General features: G+C 33.7%; 1 protein-coding gene across 1 annotated transcript in view; it reads left to right on the plus strand.

Annotated features, from left to right (window-relative positions):
* The window catches only part of LOC309631906 (protein piccolo-like), a 101926-nt gene extending 80828 nt beyond the window's left edge, over positions 1-21098 (plus strand). Inside the window, exons 9-11 of the mRNA XM_082398780.1 lie at positions 17634-17768; positions 18178-18323; positions 20275-21098. Coding sequence (XP_082254906.1) covers positions 17634-17768; positions 18178-18323; positions 20275-20415 — 422 coding nt within the window. The 3' untranslated portion in view covers positions 20416-21098. The remainder of the gene's footprint in view (positions 1-17633; positions 17769-18177; positions 18324-20274) is intronic.
* The last annotated feature ends 4966 nt before the right edge of the window (positions 21099-26064 follow it).

The raw sequence follows: 26064 nt of genomic DNA on the forward strand, positions 1-26064 counted from the left end.
ATTGGTCTCGGTTAATATATAGGGAAAGAAAATGGAGTAAGAGGTACAGTGATTGGAAGGGAAAGAATAAAATAAATTATTTGTATACAATTTGAATATGTATGCAGAAAATCTGATGGAATCAACAGATAAGTGTTAGAACTAATAAGAATTACTCTAGATCACCAATAATTAATCATAAATACACAATAGCAACAAAGCAACAAAAATAATAATATCACTCATAATATCAAAACTAAACAGTATCTTAGGTTTAACTTGTAAAATAACCAAGATATCCATTACAACTTTTGGACTCTATTAAAGGACATAAAAGGAAATCTGAATAAATGTAGAATCATTCCATGCTTTGTAGTGAAACAATTTAAATATAAAAATATAAATCTAATAAAATTCTGATTAAATTACCAGCTAGATATTTTCGAGGAACTCAATATAATTATTCGAACATTCACATGAAATAATAGAGAACTTTCAACATCCAAGTCAACTTTGAAAAGGAGCAAAGAAAGTTTTGGTGTTCATTAGTGTTGCTCACTAATTATTTCTGTTTCTCTGACTCCCAGACTGTTTGGCTCCTTTGTAGCACAGTTGGCCCTTTGACTAGTTCTAGCCAATGAGTCATGGATGGTCAATATGTGTGCCATTTTTGGACTGAACATTTCACTGCTGGTGTGAGACTTGTAGAGTTCTCTTTTCCTCCAGACATGGCAGTCAGCAAGGGGGAAAATTGTGGCTCCCCATCAGCCTGAGATGGTGTGACTAAAAAGAGCAGAGACCCTGCCAACCTTTATTGGATGTGTACAGTGAGAGAGAATAAAATCTTTCAGTTTTTTTAACTTAACTTTTTTTATTGACATATTGTTGATTTACAGTGTTTTAGTTTCAGGTGTACAGCAAATTGAATATATGAACATATATATATGCTTTTTCAGATTCTTTTCCATTATAGGTTATCACAAGATATTGAATATAGTTCCCTGTGCTATACAGTACATCCTTGTTGGTTATCTATTTTATATATAGTAGTGTGTATCTGTTAATCCCAAACTCCTAATTTATCCCTTCCCCTACCCCTTTCCTCTTTGGTAACCATAAGTTTGTTTTCTATGTCTGTGAGTCTTTTTCTGTTTTGTACATAAGTTCATTTGTATCATTTTTTTTTTTTTTTTTAGATTCCACATGTAAGTGATATTATGTGATATTTGTCTTCCTCTGACTTACTTCACTTAGTATGATAATCTCTTTTGGTAGTGTTTCTTACTACAGCAGAATCTAATCTATCCTGACTGAAACAAGGGTGAGGTTACCCTGCAAGGTGTTAAAACATAAAGACAAAAGAGTCTGGTACTTGTGCAAGATGAAAGGAACAATGACATAGAATACAAAGCATAAAGATAGACCCAGGAATACATGGGAACTCAAAGTGGCACCACAAATCAAAGGGGACCGTTTCATAGATGGAATTGGGAGAATGTCTCCCTATAGAGAAAAAGCAAACAAACAAAACAAAACAAACCCTGGATTACTGTCTGACTTTATATGCAACAGGGGATGTCCCGCGAAGCCCTAGTGGGAAGCAGGTAACACATTCAAAGGGGTAGTTTAAAAGAATTTAATGACCGTTTACAAGGTGGGGAAGGTTAAAGGAACTAACAAGGAAAGGTGATGCGTATTAAGGACCAGCCACAAAAAAAGCCATTCCCACCCTGGGTCTAATGAAGCATGGGGAAGGAAGCTATTGCCAGAACCCAGCAAGATATACAGCCACGGTACAGGAGATCGCAGACAGGAGTGGTAGCCTTTGTACCGAGGCACAACCACTGCAAAACTAGCTTACAGAGAGGATGGAGTCAAAGAAGGCAAAAAATAGCCCAGCCTCTCTCCTCCTACCCTCACATTTCCTGCTGGCTCTTCATTTCTAAAACCTCACAGAAGTCATATAAGGTAAGGACACCCAGGTGATGAAGTGCAAGCGAGTGTTCTTCTTGGGGCAAAGCAGGTAAGACTGATGAAGAGGGGAACTGGAGTGGCAAATATATACACACACAGTCCAAGTGGGCTGAGAATACAAAACTGAGGTAGAATTATAGTGCGCTCTTTTATTTAGCATGGCAGTTAAGGACAAGAAAGACAAAGTGATTGCTGCAAAAATTGTATTGAGGAATTGAGGAATGGATTTATAGAATGGAACAAATATTGCATTAGTAGTAAGTGAAAAACTGGAGAATTGGTTAAAACTGAGAGGAGGATCAAAAGTACTGTATGTTAAGTGTGGTAGAATTAATCTAAGCACAAAGAAAGCAAAATGATGTAAGTAACCTAGTGGGCCAATGGAAACATATGACTCATAATCTATTTAACCCTCATTCAGGTGGTTTTCTCAGGTTTATTCAGAGGTTACCTGACTGCCTGATCACCATCCGCTCCTGTGAGAAACTGGGGATTATTCTACAGTGGATCGGTAGCTTCACTCTTACAGAGACAAACTTTTTTTTTTTTCACAAGAACTTCTAGTTTCCCTAACATTATACTATTACCTGATTTTATTTTCTAAAATCATTACATGACGATGCTAAGGTTTCTCTGTAAAAAGAGAATATGTGTAGACCCATCACTTCTCCTGGGTAGGTAATCTTCCTGATTTTAGATCAAAGGTCAAGAAGTTTAGATGGGAGGTCTAGTCAATGCCTTGTGAACTCAGGAAGCTAGCCTTGTCTTCTTAAACTTGACGCTTCTCTGGAAAAGAACATTACTGCCCTCTTGTTATATCATACCAGCTCTCTGATTTCACTCATTTTAGGATTTGTTTTCCTGACACATCTGAGGGGTATTTCATAACTGCAAATATTTAAAATGTAATGTCCTTTTAGGTTTTCATTTTTTATTCTGTAACAGTGGATTTTTTGTGTGTGTGTGTGAAGATTTTTGGGGTTTTGGTGTTTTTTTTTTTTAGGTCTCATACAAGATAATGGATGGGAGGCTTTAGTTAAAAGTTTTTTTTTAAAGAGCTCCAGTTATTTTCAGTCACAGCAAAATGAATGCTAAGAATCATGTACCAAAAGGACAAAAAAATGCCAAAAACACTGAAGATCAATCAGAAAAATCTATTTTTTTCCTTCTAAAATGATGTTCTTTCTGGTTTTGTCTCAGAAAGAAAGGCTTTCTTTATGTAAGAAGACAGAGAGAATGTTCAGGCCTGGCCTACTTTCACAAAACTCTTAGATCATATTAGACCCAAATGCCTGCCTTATTGTATAAAATATCGCCTTGAATCTGGGTTATTTCAAATAAGGGCCTTAATGAAAGCGTACAGAACTCTTTTGCCTTGCAAAAAAACCTTAATGAAAACATAGCAAAATGCCTCCTCCTTTGGCTCCCCGTGGCTTTGAATAACAGAGGCTTGTATATGCCCGTAAACAGAGAATGCAATTAATTAGCTGACAAAAAGCATTTATTTGGGGTGAAAACCATAGGTTTGAAAAAAGATTCCAAAATATCTCCAGATCTATGGCCTCAGCTTAGTTTAATGGGAAGAGCATGGGCTTTTAAGTCAAGCCTTATCAACCACTTTCTTAAAAGCTAAATGAAAACGATACCTAATTTGTAGGTTTGCTGTAAATATTAGAGAAAGTTTTACAGATTCATTCATTAAACATCTAATATATTCTAGGTGTCTTTTCTGTGGGCTAAAAAGACCAGGATAAATAAGGAACAGTCTTTACCCTTTAAAGGTTGTAGTAGTCTACATACATAATGTACCTGGTATAGGAGAGTTGTTTAAGAAGTTGAATGCATTGTGGATACCATTCGAGTATATTGTAATTCCCTACATGCAGCAAATCAAGAAGTATATGATCACAAACTAATGCTTTAGAAAGGAAGTGGGTGAGCATTTGCTCCTGTCTGTACCTGGTCTTTCCAGCACAACTTCCCCACAAAACCTGAAATTTCCTCCCCCCAACATAGGCATGCTCACAAGCATATACATGAATTTGGCACATAATCACTTTTACATAACAGGTAATCAAAATTTTGGCAATAACCTTGGGGTGTCTTGCTGGAAGCATCTAATCTAGCTATGTGACTTTTGGCAGATTAATCAACCTGAACTTTAGAGTCTCTTTTCTTGAAAGTGAAGTTAGTCATACCTCTGTCTATTTCAAATAGTTTAGGAAAAATTGAGATGATATGACTGACGTTTACATGTTATTTTATTTTTTTGTTTGTTTTTTAATTGAAGTATTGTTTATTTGCCATGTGTTAATTTCTGCTGTACAGCAAAGTAACTCAGTTATACATATATATATATATATAACTCAGTTATAATGTGTATACATATATACTTTCTTTTTTTATATATTCTTTTCCATTATGGTTTACCATAGGATATTAAATACAGTTCTCTGTGCTATACATATGTTATTTTAAAATTTATTTAATCTGTATTCTTTATCTATAATATTATAGTAATACTTATTCACTTGCTTACAGATGAATATATACTTAAACTGTTAGAGAGTAGAAAATTATATTTTGTGAAATATATTTGGGATGAGGATTCATTTTTTTTGAAACAAATATATTGAATTGCCTATAAAGGAATTATTTATATCTAATCACAAAGCATTTCACAAATCCTGTCTTGGGAATTCTCTAACACTTTATTAATGGTATGTTTTAGTAAAAAGTGCTGGACCCAAGCATTTACAGTCATCTGTTATATACAAAGGTAGCAAAGAAGTCAGATAATGGAGTTGGCTGCATGGTGTCATTCTCATTGTGTGAGCAAGCTGATTTATGGAGAGTCAACTTCAGGAGATCTTACAGTGAGAGTACTTGGAATAGAATTTAATACAATATAGAATGAAGAAATTAGTTTCATTTTTGCTTCCTCCTTTCGAACATTAAATTACTAGGATAAACCTTTAAAAACTAATTCTTCACTCCTTCTATTCAGTCCTGCATATAAAGTGTTCTATACAGGTAAGAACCTTTGTCCAGAAAACATGTTTCTGAGAACTAAGTTTAAAACATATCAATGACTTGAATACAGCTGCTAGAAAACAACAATACACTAGGAGATGAAATTCAATACAAATAAGATTACCAGACTAGTTAAAGATCTAGTAGCTTTCCCTGCTACTCAAGGACATGGTGTAAAGACAAAGGAAGTACCAATTTTAGATAATTATTGAGTACCACCATCAAATTAGTGAGTACCACTTTGAACTTTTGGAAGAGAGAGAGAGAATTTCAGCATGGAAGGTAAAATTTATTATAGGCTGTAGGGTAAGGTTGATACACATGTTTGCAAATTATAGAGAGACTGTTGAATAGAACAAACTATAGTTAGCTCACTTCTTTTCTCTAAAAGGCTCAGTGAAGTAGAAGAAGACCTTTTATTAAAGAAATTTCCATTTAAAAAGTCTTGATTTATATGGATATATGTTTTTTGTTTTATTTGTTTACTTTGAATAGATTGAGCAATTGACCTAATGGTATAGATACGCTTGCTAGGTGTAAACTGTCAATTACTTCTAGAACTGATCTTCCATTGCATCAAATGTTGAGACATAAAAAAGAATTAATGCTTATTGAATAATTAGCATTTTAGGCATTCCGCTAGCAATTTGCCATTGTTGTGCTAGCTTTTTTTTAGAGGATCATCCCTTAGACTAAAACTGATAGAGTAAAAATAATTGAAATGAAGGAAAATACAATTATACATGAGGAAATATACATCACTACTTTGGCTATTAATAGGTATTAGCACATTATTAAGACTTTCTATAATGAGAAGGTTTAGAATCCCTGAGTAAACAGACAAAATTATCTAGGATAGAAGATGCTTAGTAGAGGGTCAGGACTAAATAATATTTAGATAATATCAGAAAATGTCTAAAAATTTAATATTCTGTAAAGTTGAAAGATACTATAAATGGTCTATAAATAATCTTATTACATATTTTCACTTTACAATATGAGGAAACACAAAACAGAGATATTTAATGACAGGCCTGCCATCTCACAGGGCTAAAAGCCAGAATTCCTGGTTTTTAAAATCCATCTTAATTCTATATTGGACTTTTCTTAGACTTGGAATGAGTGATAGGAGCTAGTTAACAAATTATGAGGTGGTAGACTGTCAGAGCTAAATATGCGTCTTACCTAAAACCAGTTCAGACTGTATTAGCTAGCACCAGTGACCTGCAACATTGCTATGTAGTATTTATTAACAAAAATTTGCAAATGCAAAGAAATCTAAGTGTTGAGAATTTTATTCGCTGTTTTTTTCCTTACACAGACTTTCCTTTTACAAAGTAACATTCTTTGCTTCTTTACTTTTCCACATTTTATTCACTTCCAGCTCATTAAACATTGCCTCTAAAGAGATTTTTGTTGGAAATGGTCTTGCATTGGCAAAAGCTGCTCAAGTTGCAATATAATGCTTACAATTTTGGGAAAACGTAAACCTCAATTTGTACTCCATCCAGTTAAGTGTTAAAAATACCAATAATGCAAATAAAAAAGAAACATTTTCTTAATCAATAGACACTTCTTTTACTTTGTGTGTCTAAGTCAATTCCGTATAGACGCTCATATAATTACGAATATTTCAGAAAGTATTGCTGTTTTTTGTTCTTTAATATAAATATCCTGTATAATCGGTGTAGTGTATAAAGGTAGACGATAACTTCTAGCTATTGTTTAACCAACTAAAATAATTGTTTGCTATGCCTCCCTGCTTTCTAAAGTCCTGTGTTTGGGTAAAATAAAATAGCAAAATAGCCCCTGAAAAATCCTTTCATTCTGATAATATTTTTTAAAAATATTTTTAAATGAATATTTCCATGAATGAGCCAGTGTTCTATAAATATTATTCATAAGAAAATATAAGGTGTTCATGAGAGAACAGAGCCCTATGCTTAAAATCAGAAGATCTAGAGTAAAGTTCTGCCTAGGACGCTTAACAATTTGGCAAGTTACTTAAAACATGCAAGTCACTATTTTCTCATCTGTAAAATGGGGATTTTACCAACTTTATTTCTTGTGAAATAATGATTGTGTTCTGTTGATTGCAATTTTTTCTTAAAATATACTTTACTAAAAGTATAAAGTAGTTGGAGATATAGATATAGGTATGTGTATAAATGTTGCTTACAGATACAACATACACAGTTTTTCAAAGATAAAACATATGTAAACTCTTTTTTAAGAAAATAAAGTGGAAAGAACACTGCATATCTTAAAGGAGAATAAAGCACTGGAGAGTGTGAAAAAAGAAAGCTGTGCAAGATAAAAGTAAGCCAGTTTTACAGTTCTACTTACTTGGAGCACTTCAGCTAGCTAAAGAGAGGGACACACACAATTTTGTTAAAATGGAGTTAAATTAGTCCTGTTCTTTGTCAAAAAATAATTATATTGTTTTTAAATTTAACAAAAAAGAATATAACATTGTAAAAATAAAGGAATAACTTAATTTCAATAACTATTTTAGTCATGTAAAATATTTCAATAAATATTTTAGCCATAGTTTATGAAAGAGCTCACTAAGTTTAAGAAACAAAATTGAAAATATTAAGAGATTGAGTAATTATGTTTTTTAATACTCTATTTCAAATTTAAATTTTATTGATTAACTCTCCACTTAAAGGAAATCAACACTCTTCCACTTTCTTCCACTTTCCTCTTCCATTGTTTTATTGGTGGCCTGGATTTCATCTTCAGATTTTCCCTTCATTCCCTCTTCCCTCCCTCTCTCCCCCTCTCTCCCCCTGTCTCTCCTCTCTTTTTCTTTCCCTCATTACTATAGCCTCTATGTCCTTGTCATAGTCTTTTATATATTTTAGGAAGGCTGTTTGTTTTATACACAAATGTACTCTTTCAGAGGACTTATTTTTTTTCCCCTGGATTTTTAAAGAATGTTTTCTGTATCCTTGAAGTAGCTTAAGCTGGATATATCAGTGTACCAACTTATCACTTCAATGAGTATAGGATGATCTTTTGGTCCAGAGATTCACTCTTCTGTTATTTCAGAGAAATATCTTTATATTTTAAATAGATGTTATTTTCTATTCTCTTGAATTTACTTTTTCTGAGCAATAAGATATATTGGATCATATTTTTCAGTTCTAATATATCTGTCATTGTTCTGTAACTTCTTTATTTTTCTCTCTGTATCATCCTAAGCCTTCTTCCCTCTATGTCAATAATACTGATTTCTATCTTATTTAATTTTGTTCCCAGGATGTTTCTTATTCATTAACAGCTTTCAAATGGGATATTTGTGTTTTAGCTCTGTTATCCCCATTTTCACCCCACCTATTATTTTGTCATCTCATTTTTGAACTATGCCCTCTATATATCCGTCATCTCTTCCTCTTCTTCTTTCTATTCTTTTTTTTTTAATTGAAGTATAGTTGATATACAATGCTGTGTTAGTTTCTGGTATACAGAAAAGTGATTCATTTATATATATATATATATATATATATATATATATGTATATATTTGTACATACATATATTCTTTTTGATATTCTTTTCCATTATGGTTTACTACAGGATATTGAATATAGTTCCTTGTGCTATACAGTAGGACCTTATTGTTTATCCTTTATATATATAATAGTTTGCACCCCTCTCCCACCCCCCTCCCCCCTGGCAACCAAAAGTCTCTTCTCTATGTCTGTGAGTCTGTTTCTGTTTCATAAATAAGTTCATTTGTGTCATATTTTAGATTCCACATATAAGTGATATCATATGGTATTTGTCTCTCTTTCTGATTTACTTCATTTAGTATGATAATCTCTAGGTCCATCCATGTTGCTGCAAATGTCATTATTTCATTCTTTTTTATGGCTGAGTAGTATTCCGTTATATATACATATATTGATCACATCTTTATTTTTCTGTTGATGGACATTTAAGTTGTTTCCATGTCTTTGCTATTGTAAATAGTGCTGCTATGAACATTGGGGTGTATGTATCTTTTTGAATTATAGTTTTGTCCAGATATATGCCCAGGAATGGTATTGCTGGATCATGTGGCAACTCTATTTTTAGTTTTTTGAGGAACTTCCATACTGTTTTCCATAGTGGCTGCACCAATTTACACTCCAACCAACAGTGTAGGAAGGTTCCCTTTTCTTCACACACTCTCCAGCATTTGTTATTTGTAAACTTTTTAATGATGGCCATTCTGACTGTTATAGTTTTGATTTGCATTTCTCGAATAATTAGTGATGTTGAGCATCTTCTCATGTGCCTATTGGCCATCTGTATGTCTTCTTTGGAGAAATGTCTACTTAGGTCTTCTGCCCATTTTTCGACTGGGATGTTTTGTTGTTGTTGTTACTGAGTTGTATGAGTTGTTTGTATATTTTGGAAGTTAAGCCCATGTGGGTCACGTTGTTTGCAAATATTTTCTCCCAGTCCATAGGTTGCCTTTTCATTTTGTTTCTGGTTTCCTTTGCTGTGCAAAAGCTGGTAAGTTTGATTAGGTCCCATTTGCTTATTTTTGCTTTTATTTCTCTTGGCTTGGGAGACTGACCTAAGAAAACATTGGTATTATTTATGTCAGAGAATGTTCTGCCTATGTTCTCTTGTAGGAGTTTTATGGTGTCATGTCTTACATTTAAGTGTTTAAGCCATTTTGAGTTTATTTTTGTGTATGGTGTGAGGGTGTGTTCTAACTTCATTGATTTACATGCGGCTATCCAGCTTTCCCTACACCACTCCACACAAAAACTACTAGAACTGATAAATGAATTCAGCAAGGTAGCAGGATACAAGATTAACATACAGAAATCTGTTGCATTTCTTTACACTAACAACGAAATATCAGAAAGAGAAAGTAAGAAAACACTCCCTTTTAAAATTGCATCAAGGGCTTCCCTGGTGGCGCAGTAGTTAAGAATCCTCCTGCTAATGCAGGGGGCACGGGTTCGAGCCCTGATCCGGGAAGATCCCACATGCCGTGGAGCAACTAAGCCCGTGCACCACAACTACTGAGCCCACGTGCCACAACTACTGAAGCCCGTGCACCTAGAGCCTGTGCTCCACAACAAGAGAAGCCAATGCAATGAGAAGCTTGTGCACCACAACGAAGAGTAGCCCCTGCTCGCCGCAACTAGAGAAAACCGCACGCAGCAACGAAGACCCAACACAGCCAAAAATAAAATAAATAAAAATAAAAAATTATAAAATAAAATTGCATCCAAAAAAAAAAAAAAACGCTGAGGAATAAACCTGACCAAGGAGGCGAAAGACTTACATGCTGAGAACTATGAAACGTTAATAAAGGAAATTGAAGATGAGTTAAAGAAATGGGAAAATATCCCATGCTCTTGGATTGGAAGAATTAATATTGTTAAAATGGCAATACTACCCAAAGCAATCTACAGATTTAATGCTATTCCTATCAAATTACCCATGACACTTTTCACAGAACTAGAGCAAATAATCCTAAAATTTACATGGAACCATAAAACCCCCAGAATTCCAAAGCAATCCTGAGGAAAAAGAACAAAGATGGAGGCATAACCCTCCCAGACTTCAGACAATACTACAAAGTTACAGTAATCAAAACAGCATGGTGCTGGCACAGAAACAGACATATGGATCAATGCAACAGAATAGAGAGCCTAGCAATAAACCCACACACCTACAGTCAATTAATCTTGGACAAAGGGACAAGAATATACAATGGAGAAAAGACAGTCTTCTTTCTACTCTTAATCATAGCTATGTATCATGTTGTAAGATAAATATCTTCTCTAGAGTAGGATTAATTTTTATTCTTTTAATACAACCAAAACATAAATTTTGGGACACCAAGAGACTTGGAGGCTGGTCAAAGCAATTTTTACTGCCCATTTACTCTCTACTCCAATCACAATGACAAAACACCCACACATGGCCTCTATGTGTGCATTGTCTTCTTCAGTTCAGAGGCCCAAGCAGATCTGTAGTTGCTGACCCCCCACCCACCACTCTCCCTCACCCTGTGGAGAGAGTGAAAACAGAGGTTTTTGTCACCATCCATATGCATCTGTTTCCAATGACAAAGGTATTCTGAACCAGTGAAAGGGCAAGCACGATTGATAGTGACAACTCATAATTAATGCAAGCGTCCTTTGAGACCACCTCAGTAGGTATGTTCCTCTCCTCCTTTAGTAGAAACAATAAAGAACAATCTGGAGTAGGAAAAACTTAACAAGAACTTCACAAATATAACACTGTGAAGCATGTGAATTTAACCTTCCAAGAAAAAAATAGGCAATGTGATGCTTTGAGAACTTCAGTTAGCAAGTGTTTAATTCTACCTTTCTTCTGAAGTGAGAAAGTGGTAAACAGCAACAATAAATTTTATATGCTTGGCATGTTGGAGTTTTAGAGGAATATGACCTATGACAGTGAATTTTTCCCAGAAAAAAATTGTTTCATTTCATCGTGTTCAGTGGTGTGATCAATTCTGTCCACAACTCCTATTGGCTCCAAATAGTGGGAGTATTTTCCTTGACTCCCTCCTTATCAGTTAGAATACTCTTTTTTCCCCTCCATCCCAGTTACTGTTTGAGAGATGGAGCAGTAGTAGTTCTATCCAATTTTCTATGCCTTTGGAGGAAAGAAATAGAGCTGTTTCACAGATAGACTTGCTGCCCTGATTGACTACGTTTTGCTCTCTCTTGAGATTTGATTTAAATGTTTTTTGGTTTTGTTTTTGCTTTTGTTTTGCCAGCATTCACTCAACCAAGCCCAGGTATGTCTTACTCCAATGAAAAGACTCTCTCAGCTTTGGATTTTTCTCCTCCTTAACCTTGGATCCCCAGTAAATGGGGAGCACTGGTTGTTTTTCCTATTTTCAGTGAAACCCTCAGATCTTCCTAGCGATGAGCCAAAGCTGCCACTCTCAAGGGTTTAGTATGACTTTTCTGGGGCTGCCTAAGCTCATTGTTCATCCACTTCTCTGTGCTGGGGACTTGGTGATAATTCTCAGGGTTTTGGCAATTCATCTCTCTTTTCCTGGCAAAATTTTGTGATACGTGGTATGGTTGGGGATGCTGCTAAGCTGAGCCTTCCCAGAATCTGCCTTTCCATTCCTACACACCACTCAGCATTTTCTGGCAGGAGACTATTCTTTGGTTAGTTGCTACTGGCTAATACTTTCCTAAATTTTACTTTTTCCCCTAGTTTTTCTAGGTATTAAAGAAAGGAGATTCTAAGATCTGTCTTGTTTTCTCATTTTTATATTGAAGATTCTTCATTTTCTTGCAAAGTTCTTTAAAATAAAACAGATTGATTTGAATGGGCTTGTTTACACTTATTTAAAATAGTTCAGTAACCTGAGCTAGATGGTCCCTCACAAGTTCAAAGAAATATATTAGACATATTTGCTGTTGCAGCCTGTCAAGAATGTGTAAACAGAATGTGAGCTGATAGTATTAGGGTATATTCAGGACACTAAAATGTTTACACCAAATCACTGAGAGGAGAGTAGTGTCATAGTTAAAAGACCACATGCCATTTGTAAATCATAATATTAAGGCCACATATTATTGACTAAATTCATTATTGGTTTTTCTATTTTATTGATGCTAGTCAAAGTACCAGAATTTTAATTCATTAATTTTATCTACTATTTTTCTATTTTCTCTATACTCTGCCTCATTAATTTCTGTGTATATTTTTATTATTTATTTTCTTGTACTTTTATATTACTTTGTTGTTCTTTTTCTAGCTTTTGGAATTGGAAGTTTAAATCAATTGTATTTTTTAAAATTTTGTTGATGGAATATTAATGCATATATGCACTTTCTTCTGATCACTGCTTTAAATGATATAGGTGTTTAAGACTGGTGATTTTCCTCTGATCATTATTTTAATTCTCATCGATTCTGATAGTGTTTTCATTATCATTGTTCTTCAGAACTTCTGTATTTTCTCATTGTATTTTGCTGTTCAGCCAAGAATTGTTTCGTTAAAGTCTTTGTGTGTGTGTGTGTGTGTGTGTGTGTGTGTGTGTGTGTTATCAGACAATGTATTAGCTTCATTTTATAGAACTTACCGTTGTCTACTTTGTAAGTCAATACATAATCAGTCAATATGATCCATGTTCCATATTTAATTGAGGAAAAGATATTTTCTGTCTTATCAGGGTGTAGTGTTTAATATATACATCCTGAGATCTGCTGTATTGGTTATGGTGTCTCAATATTCTGTCTTTACATATTTTAGTCTACTTCACCTGTCTTGTACTGAAAATACTGTGTTAAAGTATTTTATTATTATTCTCTTTATTCTGGCTTTCATCTCCTATATCTTTACACCTTATTTTCTAGTTTCAAAACATATTTTAGTGGTGCATAGATATTCATAATTGTTTTGTCTTCATTATGATTTATGGATGTTTAACTTTATAAAATGTCCTTTTTTTGGTCTTGTTTACTACATTTCAAACTGATTTCTATTTAGCCTCACAGTAAGATAGCAACCCCTACTCTCTTATTGTTTCCATACATCTGGCATGCTTACAATTTATGTATTTGTGACTATTTGAAACAAAACTAAGTTTTAGCATAGCATAGCTTGTAAGCTTTGCTTTATGGGCTAATCTGAATAGCTTTTTAAAAATATGCTCACTGAACCTGTTCATGTTTATTGATATGACAGATATGTTTGATCACAACTCTGCATTTTGTTTTATAACTATTGTGTATATGATGTTAGATTTGTTGTGTTTCTTTCTCCGTTTGGTGTCTTTAATTTTTTTAAATTTCTTTTGTAATTAAGAAAGTTTTGTATCTTTGTTCCAATGATTGTCTTTTTTTATACGTTTATTATGTTTGCTCTTCTTACTCACCATTTACCATCTGTCTTGTCAATTTTAAATAGTATAACTTGTCACCTACCATTTACCTATTCAAAAATCAACAATCTCATTCTACTTGTCCCTTTCTCTCCCTTTGTCATCCATCTCTTTCAGTTTCATCCTTTATACTCTATCAGAATACATGACAATTATGGGCTGCCCTTCTACCCATCTATATTCTCACTCTTATTTTAGTCTCAGTTCTACAATTAAATATATTAAATATTCACCATCACTCCTTTGGCTGAAGTCTCTCTAGTTATCTCTTTGATATGATGAAATCCATCCTCTTATATATTTCTTGAGAATGAACTTTTCTATGGTATTCTTGAGTTCCTTATGCTTAAACTTATAGGCTTGCTGCTTGAAAGACACTTTAGCTGTATAAAATATCCTTGGCTTGCACTTTATTTTCTTGAATTTCTCAAGGGTAAAGCTAACACCCAGCTACTGTGAAGTATCTATGATCATTGGCTGCTGAATTATCACGATTTAACTATGTCTAGAAGATCTGTGTTTCACTTTATAAAACACATGGAGGGCAACTTTGCCTATTTGGGGAACTTAGTGTTTTGAAAGAAGGAAGAGAGCAGGCCGAAGTATGGTATTGGTAGATATTTTCCCACATGTCAGGGTACATCTAGACATGAAAATATAAGTTAATTAAAGCAAAAATTAATGCAGGGAAGAAATACGTTCTAAAAACCCATATCCAAAAGTGTGATAAAACTAAATCGAAATGATTAAATAACTACAATCTAATAGATTTTGTACATGATGCTTTTGTTACTTTAATTTCCTCTTGGAGATTACTCAACTATATTCTTTAACAGTCATTCTCAAAGCATGGTTCAGAAATCCCCGTGGGTCCCCAAGACTGTTGAAGTGCATCCAGGTCAAAATTATTTTTTAAATATACTAAGATATTATTTACCATTTTACCGTGTTGACATTTACATTGATAATGCAAAAGCAATGCTGCAGAAAACTGCTGGTGACTTAGCATAAATCAGGGCAGCAGCACCAAATTGTACTAATAGTGGCTGTATTTATTTTTTACCACCATGCACTTGTATGAAAAACTTGCCTGTTTCACTTAACAATATCCTTGATAAAGAAATTAAAATTCTTGTTATTAAACCTAGACCCTTAAGTACATGTGTTTCTAATAGTCTATGTTCTAGAATATTCTGTGTCATAAAATGGGAACTACACATAAAACACTTCTGCTGCATACCAAAATATGAAGGTTGACTTGAGAAAACATGTTAGTGCAATTTTTTTGAGTTGCAAGCTGAGCCAGGCTTTTTTTTTTACAAGAAATATCATTTTTACTGGAAAGACAACTGACAGATAAACTCTGCTTATTCAAACTTTGGTAGAGTTAGCCCTTGGTATCCATGGGAGATTGTTTCCAGGAGCCTCCCCAACCTCCACAAATACCAAAATCTGCTTACACTAAAGTCCCTTATATAAAATGATGTAGCATTTGCATATAACCTATGTACATCCTCCCATATACTTTAAATCATCTCTAGATTACTTATAATACCTAATACAATGTAAATGTTATGTAAATAGTTGCCTGCACGTGGCAAATTCAAGTTTCGCTTTTTTGAACTTTCTGGAAAAAATTTTTTTTGATATTTTGCTCTTCGGTTGGTTGGATCCATGGATGCAGGAGCCATGGGTGCAGAAGGCTGACTGTATTCAGCTGCCATTTTCTCAAAATTTAACAAAGTGAGTTTTTCACTTTAAGAAAAACAATTGACAGTAGTTGTTGTCAATAATAAAAATCAACTTTTAAGTAAAAATAAAATTTTCCAAAACTTATACCTGCCTCCCTGAGCTTGTCAGCTTTTCCATAGTCAGACTTTTTTGATGATATTGATGGTGATATTAACAAATGTGCCTTTAATATTGTATGAATTATACCAATGTTTTGAAGATCTGCATAACTCAGTAAACCCGTATTTTCCAAAACGAACAATATAGGATGTTACCAATTCAGGCATAGTTAACTGGTCCATTCAAGGTGCAAGATAGACAATTGTTTTTTAAAGTAACAGTCCAAAGGTTCATTGATACAGTTTCAGATTTCACATTTACACTAATCTTAAAGAAACTACCACTTTTCAAGTGTTAATGTAGTATCAAAGATTGTCCACAGTTGTCTGAAAGGATATTAAAATACTCCTTCCTTTTCCAACTATATATATATATATCTGTGTGAGCCTGTCATATATTTCAAATAAAACAGCATATTGAACTGGATTTAATGTAGAAACAGGTATGAGAATCCAGCTGTCCTCTATGAAACCAAGCACTAATGAAATTTGAAAAATATAAAATGTCACTCCTCACTATTTTTTGTTGCTTTGGAAAATACAGTTATTTTTCATTAAAATACTTATTTATAGGTATATTAATGTCATTTTAACTGAATCAATAAATAAACTTTTAAATATCCAATTTTACTTTTTAATTAGAAATTTTAATGTTCTTTGAGTACCACTATTTTTTTTTAAGAGTATAAAGAAATCCTGAGACGGAAACGTTTGAGAACAAATGATCTACATCCATGTTAAAGACCTTTAATAGATTCCTATTGTTCTAAAGGTAAAACCCAAATTCTTAACGTAGTACCACTTAACAATATCTTATAATCACACGAATATTTATTTAGTTCCTCAGTCCCATGATGTTGCCTTCTGTGAACACACTGTTCCTTCTCTTTATAATGTTCTTCCCCGTCCATGTCACCTAGTTAATTCTTTCTTATTCTGCTGGTTTCAGCTCATGAAGCCCTTTCCTAGGCTTTCTTGTAACCATGCTCTTGTACTTCAGAACCTTTCCTCTCCTTCTAATTGTACACTTATTGACGAAAATATTTCACTGATGGATTTCTTCCCAATAGACAGAAAAACCATAAGACCAATAAGCATGCGTATATTGGCTTATGATTGTATCCATTCTTCCTAACAGAGTGCTTATCACACAGTAGGGTGGAAAATAAAGTATTTGTTGGTGAATGATAAGTGGATAAATATATGCATCGATAGAGAAAAGGATGAATCAATAAAGAATTTGACCTAGTGTGAATAGCTTCTTCAGTAATGTAAAGATCCAAGATAAACACTAGAAAGAAATACATTGAATTCATTTCAATCACTCATATTTTCCCTTGTGTAATGTTATTACCATATACTTTTGTTGCCTACTTCTTTTACAAGAAAAATAGAATGGAAGTAGATATAATATACAACGACATTTAGTTGTGTTAGCAAGCGTTCTTTTGCAAGCCTGGTAAGTAGTGAGCAATTGTCGGCAAACAACTTCTTGCATTTCACTTGACTTAATACTTCCTATATATTATATTATATTAGAATTCTATTATTTTTATGTATGACTGTCTTCCTATAGTCCCCTGTAGTCTCATCTATTACCTCTTTTGGCCTAAAAATCTACAGTTGAGTAATAGTTACCTACTTGCATTTCTTCCATACCCCTCTTGTTACTTGCTTATCATTATACTTAACATACTTTATTGTAAGCGTACAATTTACCAGTCTCTCCATGAGACCTTCCTCTCTTTAAGGGCTGGGGCTGTATTTTATTCATCTGTGTATCCACAGGATGCGATACGGTGTTTAGCACTTGATAAACACTCAATAAACGAAAATATGAGTAAATTATTGAACTAACCACTTAATTAATGGCATGACATATTCCTTAACTTTTAAATTTAATTGTTCCAGTTAAAACTCAGGTAATGGGAGAAATCAAGATTGCACTGAAGAAAGAAATGAAGACAGATGGGGAACAACTCATAGTTGAAATCCTCCAGTGCAGAAATATCACCTACAAATTTAAATCTCCTGATCACTTACCAGGTATCTAATTTTATGATAATGAGCAATATAATGTATCTAGGAACTCTTTAGGAGTGTGTCCTAAATAGCCTAGAAAATGCTAATTAAAATTTGGGCTGTGTACCAAATATATCTGAAAAATATGAAATAAGAATGAATTTCTCTTATATAGAGCAAGTTGATATTTTACTAGTTAAAAATTAGATTTTTTCAACACAAATGTAGAGTGATGTATTTATTATACAACAAGAAAACATTTAAGTTGCTAAGAAAATTGGTGTATATTTTAATTATGTTGTCTGAAACAAATTGTTCACAGGCTACTGGCTTTGTGTAAAATGTAGGAGAGCTCTCCGTATACGATTATAACTCTTTCAATAGAAAATTGTATTATTAATGGACACTTACCAAGCTGAATTCTTATTTTCAGATTTATATGTGAAAATATATGTGATGAACATTTCTACCCAAAAAAAGGTGATCAAGAAAAAAACAAGAGTATGTAGACATGATCGAGAGCCTTCATTCAATGAAACTTTTAGATTCAGCCTAAGTCCTGCTGGACATTCTCTTCAGGTAACTCATACAGTTCCGATTTTTAGATTTTCATTTATACTGTATTTATTTCCCATTTAATTATTCAATATTTAAATGCCAATCATATACTATGTGATATTTTACAAGTTAATTTTTAGAGGTAACTTCCCAGGGGCCCTTTAAAATTCCCCAACCCACTCATCCCATCCATTTAGCTACCAAGTTGCCTCTCTTCTACCTACTTAGTTTATTTTACATAGATTTTTTTCCATGCTCACTGCCACACTAATCCTCTTTGGGTCCTCATCTTTGTTATGCAAATCATCTCAGCAGTATACCTGGCCTACTTGCCATCAATATCTTACCCTTTAATTCATTTTATCACACTGCTGGCAGAGGTATCTTTTAAAAACACTGGCTAGGTTACATTGAAACCCTCCAATGATTCATCATTATCCTGACTCATTCAGAGTCCTCTAAGGTGAGTTCTGATTGTATTGACTTAATTTCATCTCCTTGTAGACATTTCCACTCACTCTTGACCCCATTCACACCAGAATCTTGAAGTCAGGTTAAACCTCTAATTCTTTGCTCATATTTTTCCTCTCCTTCAATACTCCCTTCTCCATCTCTCTCCATCTATCACAATTTTCCATATCTTTCAATGTAAACTCAGCTCTTTAATAATGACCCTGGGTGTAATTTATCACACCTTATTCACATAATGTTTTGCTTATCTCATTAGGCCATTAATCCCAGTCTTGTACAACAATTTGTGTACTTACCTCTCACTGCTTCTGTACTCTCAGCTTCTCTAGTGCAAGGCTTGATTTTCATTGCTCTTTGTTTTGTAGCCTAGCACAATGCTTGTACATAGTATATCTTTAGTAGATACAGAGACATGGAATGAAAGAGAACAAAGGAGGAGGGAGGGAAGAGCTGAAAAAATGTGGGAAGAGAAGACCATGGTACTGGCACTTAGAGGCCTGTACTAGAGACGTATATAAGAGATATTGCAAAGCAAAAACTGCACTGAGATAATTAACTGATATTAGAGTTGAAGGGAATAAAAAAATTAAAGGATACTCTGAAATCTGTGTGAACAAAGGTGTCAGTCACAGAGATTGAGTAGTTACAGAAGGGATGGATAGGGAGAGAGAACATGAGTTTGTCTGAAATGTGATAAACTTGATAGGAAGGCAGGGTCCAATAAAACATATAATGTGCCACTTGAAATCTCCAAACCAGAGGCTAAAAGAGACAGAAAAGTAGATTTTGAAGTCAGAAATGTAACAGTAAATTTTAGTCTGGAATAAAGATGAATTATCTGAAGGAGATTCCAAAAAGAAAGAGAGAGCGTGAGAGAAGAATTGTCAAGGAGTAATGGTTATTTCCATCTCAGTTTCTCTACCTTTCTTTCAACTGATCCCTAAAAGAAAAAAATTTCTTGAGTATGAGATCCCATGGAATTTCAACTAGTGTAAGCTCTACCTATGACAAGAAGCCACTTTGGAAATGCTTCCTATAATAAAATTCCCAGTAAGTTAAATGGCATTTAAAGTCAGTGTTATGTTCTATCCGCCTTGTAAACTCGTATTTATGTACTCACCACTCAAATAATTCTGTATTTGAGTTAATATTTCATTAAGTAATAAGACATGCACCTAGCAAATTTCTTTTTTGAGACTTTCAATCAGTTTAATCACAAACCTAGTCAGAATTAGCTAGGTTTATCTAGCTAGCTAATATTATCTAGAATTCCCCTGTGCTTCAGGATATGTCTTTGCCTTTGGGAAATGTTGAGGTAAATTAATTAATATTATGCAAATCTTTTGAGGACATGTTAGTTATTAGTTCTCCTACAAGTATGCCTGCTACTTCTCTCACCCTCACCCTTTCTTGTCTCTGTTACTTCTTTGATGAGCAAATGTCCATAAAAGAGGTTGAAAATATACACACAAATATATATAATTTTGGCTGTTTTTTCTAGATTTTACTTTTTTCCAATGGAGGGAAGTTTATGAAAAAGACCTTGATTGGCGAAGCCTGTATCTGGCTTGACAAAGTGGATCTCAGAAAAAGAATAGTCAACTGGCACAAACTTTTGGTCAGTCCTACTCAAACCCACTGAAGAAATGTGTCTGCTCAGGGTATAGAAAGTGCTTTAAACAGTCTTAAATCAAGACTATAGTCGAATACAATTGTTCTAAGCTATGCTTTCAGGGGTAACCATGAGAAGAGGAACAAAAGGCAAAAACATACTCAAAGGCTTGCAAATGTATTGTTGTGGAACATAGAAAAAAAAGTCAAATGGAAAAGTTCATATATTGAAGACAAGAAAAAAAGTTCTGAAACCTTGGATTTCTTGTGGCTGTCAAGAAAAACAGTGAGAGAAATTTTGTTTACTTAATGCAGAAAGTTTTGAGTAGAGTTGAGCTACAGCTATCTAAAGGCTGAGACTCAAAGATTAAAATGTTTTCTAACGCAGGCAAAAGTAATCCTTTATGCAAAAGAACTTGGTTGAAAGGAAAAAACTAATGGAACAAATCTCGGTTTTCAAAAGTCTCTTCTTCATCTTATCTTCTCAGACAACTAACTGTTTTGAGATTCTGACATAGGATACACCTACAATATGTGTCCAGACTAGAAGTAAGGAGCTTGTGTTTACAGGGAAAAGGGAACCAGGGATGTAGAAATTATAGCTTTTAGATCATATTGTACAGGTTTTCTCTGTGTCTAAATGTTACAAGGGTGAACACCACCAGTTTTAGAATTCATGTTGTAAAAGCGCATTAGTAAAACTTGAAATAAAGTATAGTTAGGACAATACTAAGTAGAAATGAAATTACATTTATCTAGAAATAAAGCCATGACTGGCTAACAAAAAAGAATATTGCCCCACAAACTATTGGATGAAACATCAAAAACTCCATAATTTACCCTTAATCCAAGACATTTTCAGTCTACATAGCAAAGGACCTAGATTAAATTGGTATGTTCTAGGAAGCATGATAACTTGTTCTTTGTGGAATTGCAAATAAATGTATTATCCCATATATTTTCTTTCTCTTGAATGATATACGGACAGAGAGAAAATTCTTCCTCTGGCAAACAAATCGTATTAATCTGTGACATTGATTAAATTGGTGTCATTTCCTGCTCTTCCACAATGGTCTTTTTTTCCCCTTAATACATTAACTTGTTGCAAAATGAAAACCCTGACCCTAAATTCAAGTTCTCTTTAGTGCTCTATTTTCCTACTTTAGTGACAGTATCACAGTGATCAAGTTCATCAATGTTGGGAAAATATGTGAAAAATCAACATTATATTAAGGTGAAAATATCCTTTGAGCTATTTTAATAATATGGATTAAAAGGACCAACGTCTAAGTCATTAAAATGAAGCATCCTCTTCCCCATCAACCAACAACGTGAACAAAGGAGGTAACATGGACTTACAGGAGACGCACTCGGCTAGGATTAAAAGCCTGGCTTCTGGTCTTGGTTCTGCCACTGACTAACTGTGTCACCTTGCACATGTCACTTAAACTCAATTTTCCTCGGTTTTCTTATTTGTGGGAAAATATAATTATATATTCCTAGCCTTCCTAATGGGATGTTGGGATGATCAAACTAAGTGATCTATGAGAGAAGATGAAAGCACATTTCCAAATATAGTTTTATACACATAAGTGAGGAATAAGTATTATGCAGTTTTTTATTTCCCAATTTTTATATGTGAAAAAGCATCTTCCAAACCAATAGCAAGCACTGACATGGATGAAAGCAGTATATTGGCTCCAAAACTAATTTTTTCTTTAAAATATAAACTTTCGTTTAACCTAAAAAAGGGAGAAAATTCAATGAAACTGATTTGCAAATCGGGTTATCATAAATTAAATAAATTACGCCGATCTTACCCTATTCCCGTATCCACAAAAATAAATTAATTAAATTGCTTCTCTGTGAATTCTGAGTTTAGGAGCCGATTCTTTATTCAAAGGTGAGGTTTTAGTGGGATTAGAGAAATCATCTCCAAATATATTGCTCAGATATTGAATCTTCTCATTTTTAAAGAAAAACATACTTGAAATCTGAGAGGAATTGATTAAATTTAAGACATTAAAAAATAATTTCTAATAAATACCAGGTTATATATCTTTATTATATTCATAAAGAAATACAAATTCACTCCTTTCCAATCTAAGAAAGACAAGTCACTTTTCTTCCCTCTATTTTTTAAGACCCTCTCCCCCGAAAATGCAATGTCATTTATCATTGATATTGCTGTAAAATGAACGTGCAGCCAGGGGATCGCTAAGGATTTGATATTGCTAGGATTTTATTTTTAGAGACAACTAGATCTGCTGATGGTTGCCATGGATATTTCCAGCAGAATTTAGCACTTTAGGAAGCTTATAATCATCACTCATAACTGGGGAAGGGAAGGGTTCAGGAAGATCTCTTTCTGACATAAAAAGGCTCTGCTGTTTGTCCTTAAAAGGAAACTCTGGCTCCTGTGGGTCCTCTTCTGCAGTCACTTACATCCAGAAGTGTGCATGAGAGGTTTATGACCAGTTAGTTTACTTCATTCCAGTTGCAGTTTCTTTTAGGATACACAAAAGGAGGTGCCACCAAAACAAAGGTCATACCTTGGTACTGTTTGACCTGAAAAAGTAGGAGTCTTTCCATTACAGGTGCCCCTCTGTTCCAACAACTGGTGATGGGGCCAGGCCAATTCAGAGAGTTAAGTGACTTCTTTTTGTGCACCAGCATCCCCCTTCAGAGAGCATAAGTGTGCCAAGTTTGCAGCTGACCAAACACCTAGGTTGTACTGGAATTATTCTATGCAACACTGATCCTTCTACAAATGCATTTCTTCTGAAAGATATTGATTACCCTTCTTACAACAAAACTATTTCTTTTTTAATTGCAAATAGGGCTCCTGGTGTTTTTTACTTTTTACTTTTTGTATATATCACAGCACATGATTTTCCACTTTTTATTTCATTTATTTTACCAGAATTAGCTTTTTTTATCCTAATAGAGACAAAGTTTGTAATCTCTAAATAACACGTGATTTGTCTGACTATAGCACTTATACCTTGAAAAGCATCTTAATTTTCCCCACAACTTCATTGAGTCATCAGAGACGGAAGTTGCTTCTTGGTTTAAAATTCGGTCCTCAAGAAACCTTTAGCTGTGAAGCAAAAGCACAGAGTGAATTTTTACAAAAGACAGGGATATCTAGAATGGTCGTGACAGACACAGACAACACTAAGAGCAAGAAGTTGGTGTTTCCCTGTTTTACTTAAGGTTAAGGAGATTTTTGGTGACTCTGAACTCTTTATCACTTCAGTTTAAAGGAAGAGTATCCAAGACTAAGGGGTAGTGATTGTCTTTGCTCCTTAATGTTGCCCATATTGTAATTAATCACACTAGTAGATGCGTATTTTCAGCATATCAGTGGATTTAATTTTGTGGATCACACACATTAAGATAGTCATATTGTGGGAATATTATAGCTGGTAACCAGCTGATATTGATTCTTATTATAGGAACGGTTGTGATGATCGTGGTGATAAAGGTAGTGAACTAGGTTGGTGGTGATGTGAAATAAAATGAAATAATATACTATATTGTGCCCAATTTATTAGAAATGGTTTGATCAGCGTTTCGTTTCATTAATATATCATAAAGATGTTTATAGTATTTTTTTACTTTATTATTTAAATCATAACTAACAATATTTTTAAAAACTTATTTTCATTGCTGCAAAGTCTAATATTCCAAAAGCAGCCAACTACAGCTATATATGTGTTTATAACTCTATGTGTGACAGAGTGATTTTCCCTCTTTTTGAGCTTGGAGCTGGAAGTAAAAGAAAGCTCAATGAATAATTATGAGCTGTCTCTTTAATAATAACTTGCCTTTGATGTAACACAAGAATGAATGAGTGAAACATATTCTCATTGAATATGACACATTGATGTTTTCTGTATGTTCCATGTTGTTGTTATTATTAAAGATATACCCTTTAAATCAAAAACATTTAATCAAATGATTCCTTATCTGATACGTAGATTGACAGCATTTTCTTAATTCGTTGCCCTGTACATAACTATACATTTGGTAACCTAGACGAAGTTGAAATATTAAATCCTTGTGGCATTCAGCATGTGAATATGATTCTTGTTTGATTGTGTCTGTATATTTGTTGGTGATGTGCTCAGGTGCTCCCACTACCAATTAATGTGTGTGCTGATATCCTAAGAAAAACACATCTGATGTTAAAGGAAATAAATTTCTTGCCTGAAAAAATAAAAACCTAATAAAATTAATTTCAAGATAAAAAATAGAGTACTTGGAGATATGTCTTGTTTCTAACTATATGTTGCATGCTGTGTTGGTGATTTGCTAATGTGTCCTTTTTTTCTGTTCTACCCAAATCTCTCTGGAATATCTAATGAACAAATAAAAATTCTTGGGCTAAAGGTTGTATAAATTGAGCTGAAATACATGAGATTTGTATAAAAAATGCTTGTAAATCTGTCTTGAGTTTTACTCTATGTAAAAATGTGTCTTGGTTTTGTGATTGTATACAAGAAGTATCTTGATAACTTATGCAAATTGTGCTGTATAAAGGCTGTGGCCTCAGCCTTACTAATAAATATTGAAAATATCAACTTCGACTTCTTGTGTTTATCAACTTGATAGATTGATACTTAATATAGACATGGAACTTTCTGGAACATTTTCTCTCAAAATTATATGATGGATACATTCACTCACCCAGTTTAAAAAGTATGTTTTCAACAGCACGGTTACAGAAACAGAATTGAACAAATGTATAGCTTAATAAATTATTATATCAGACATTCTTATAACCACCACCCAGATCAAGAAATTGAACTTTAACATATTTGATACATTTTAATACATTGAAGTTGTTACTCTTATTAATCCTCAAATTTACCCTCTTGGGCCAGGGGGTACATCTTTGAGTGGACTTACATGTATCTTAGTTTATTCGATAACTTTCTCTCTGTGGCAAGAATGTTATATATCATTTCTTTAACCTTAAAACAGTATGGGAAATCTACTTAACTTGAATTTTTACTTTTATTTTTCTTTCTATTTACCTCTGTAAAATAATTAAATTTAGGAATGCATTGAACTGATTGATCAACTTTTATCTAATGTGCTATCCCTTCTCAATGTTTTGCTAAGATCAAGTGTAACATAGATGCCAATACCAAAAGCCAAAATTTAACAAACCCAATCTAACTGTATAAAAGTGGTAGACTCACGGCCATGTTGAATTATCCCAGTTACACAAGATTATTTCAATATTGGAAAATGAATTAATGAAATCCAGTACATTAATATATTAAAGTATAAAAATCATAAGGTGGAGGAAAACATTTGATAAAATCCAACATCTATTTATATCTATAAATTGAACAACTGAACAAAATAGTGAGACCAGCCGACTCGCACAGGAATGGACACTTCATATCTAACAGAGGAGATAAAGCAAAGCTGCAAAAAAGCATGAACTTTCTAAGCACGGGTCAGTTGGGTAGCCACTTGAGAAAGCTGTTTGGCAGAATAAGGTTAATTAGAACATGTGTAGCCTGTTTTGAGTGGAATGATGGGGACAGAACCAGTTTTTTTTAATGGATTCAACAAATATTTAATTCTTTTTAGACCTTTGGATTGTATCAAGGGTAGACTGAAAACTCTTGGACCAAAGTGGACCCTGCAGTCCACAGGTAGA

This window comes from Balaenoptera borealis, assembly GCF_965194805.1.
Source record: "Balaenoptera borealis genome assembly, chromosome: 7".
In the NCBI taxonomy this organism is placed as follows: domain Eukaryota; kingdom Metazoa; phylum Chordata; class Mammalia; order Artiodactyla; family Balaenopteridae; genus Balaenoptera; species Balaenoptera borealis.